Source organism: Penaeus monodon, chromosome 30 (genome assembly GCF_015228065.2).
Source record: "Penaeus monodon isolate SGIC_2016 chromosome 30, NSTDA_Pmon_1, whole genome shotgun sequence".
In the NCBI taxonomy this organism is placed as follows: Eukaryota; Metazoa; Arthropoda; class Malacostraca; order Decapoda; family Penaeidae; genus Penaeus; species Penaeus monodon.
In genome coordinates, this window is record NC_051415.1 from 18,543,132 (window position 1) to 18,543,947 (window position 816).

Sequence of the window (816 nt, forward strand, 5' to 3'; positions counted from 1 at the left end):
GAGATGCCTTTTACAGCCTTTATTCCATGATGAACACATATTTTAGGGCCTTTTTAATCATGAAAATGATGGTTGAGGATTGTATTTCAGTCGAAGACACTAGTATGATGAATTTGGATTATTGTATTGCTGTATTTTATTATTGGACTTCTTGATGTGAAGTTTTAGATAGGGAAATGTTGCATCCAAGCTAACAGGAAAGAGGATCATTTAATATGAAAAAGTACTACTGAAACTCGTATGTATATTTTGATTTTTCATAGTACTTTAGAATCATAGAAATTATCTTAAATTTCTTACATTCAATATTAGGCTTTACATAGGTTTGATATTTCAGGGTTTAGAGGTATGTCATGGTCTTCCATACCATTAAGAAGAGGACGTCCAGTGTCACGTTTTTCAAGTATCCATGTTTTATGGCCAGATAGCAGAGACATAGTAAGAATGAAGCAAGTAAGAGTTGATGTCCATTTGGAAAAAGCAAGGGTGTACTTCCCAGAAACATGGCTCTGGGACATCAGTATTTTACCGTAAGATTGATGGTGGGATAGTATTATTCTACATTATTTCATAGCTGCACCTATTTGTATTGAATCATATGCTGAGTAGCATGCAGTCTCTAATTGTACATTGTATGCCTGTTGTGATTACCTATGTGCTACATTATGTGAAAATAGATGCATTGTTCAAAATGCTCTCATTTCCTGATAAGCAAAACATTTGTGTAACATTGGTACTGTTATGCCATTGCTTCCCAACCTTTTCCATTTTATGTCCCTGCCCAATATAGAAAGATCTCCATGGCCTCGTTCAGTC

At 34.9% G+C, this 816-nt stretch overlaps 1 protein-coding gene across 1 annotated transcript in view; it reads left to right on the forward strand.

The window, feature by feature from the left end:
- The window catches only part of LOC119592601 (alpha-2-macroglobulin-like), a gene marked incomplete in the record, with an annotated part of 136,889 nt that overhangs the window by 17,740 nt on the left and 118,333 nt on the right, over nt 1-816 (forward strand). The window contains 1 exon segment of the mRNA XM_037941486.1: nt 338-530. Within this exon segment, the coding sequence (XP_037797414.1) occupies nt 349-530 (182 nt within the window).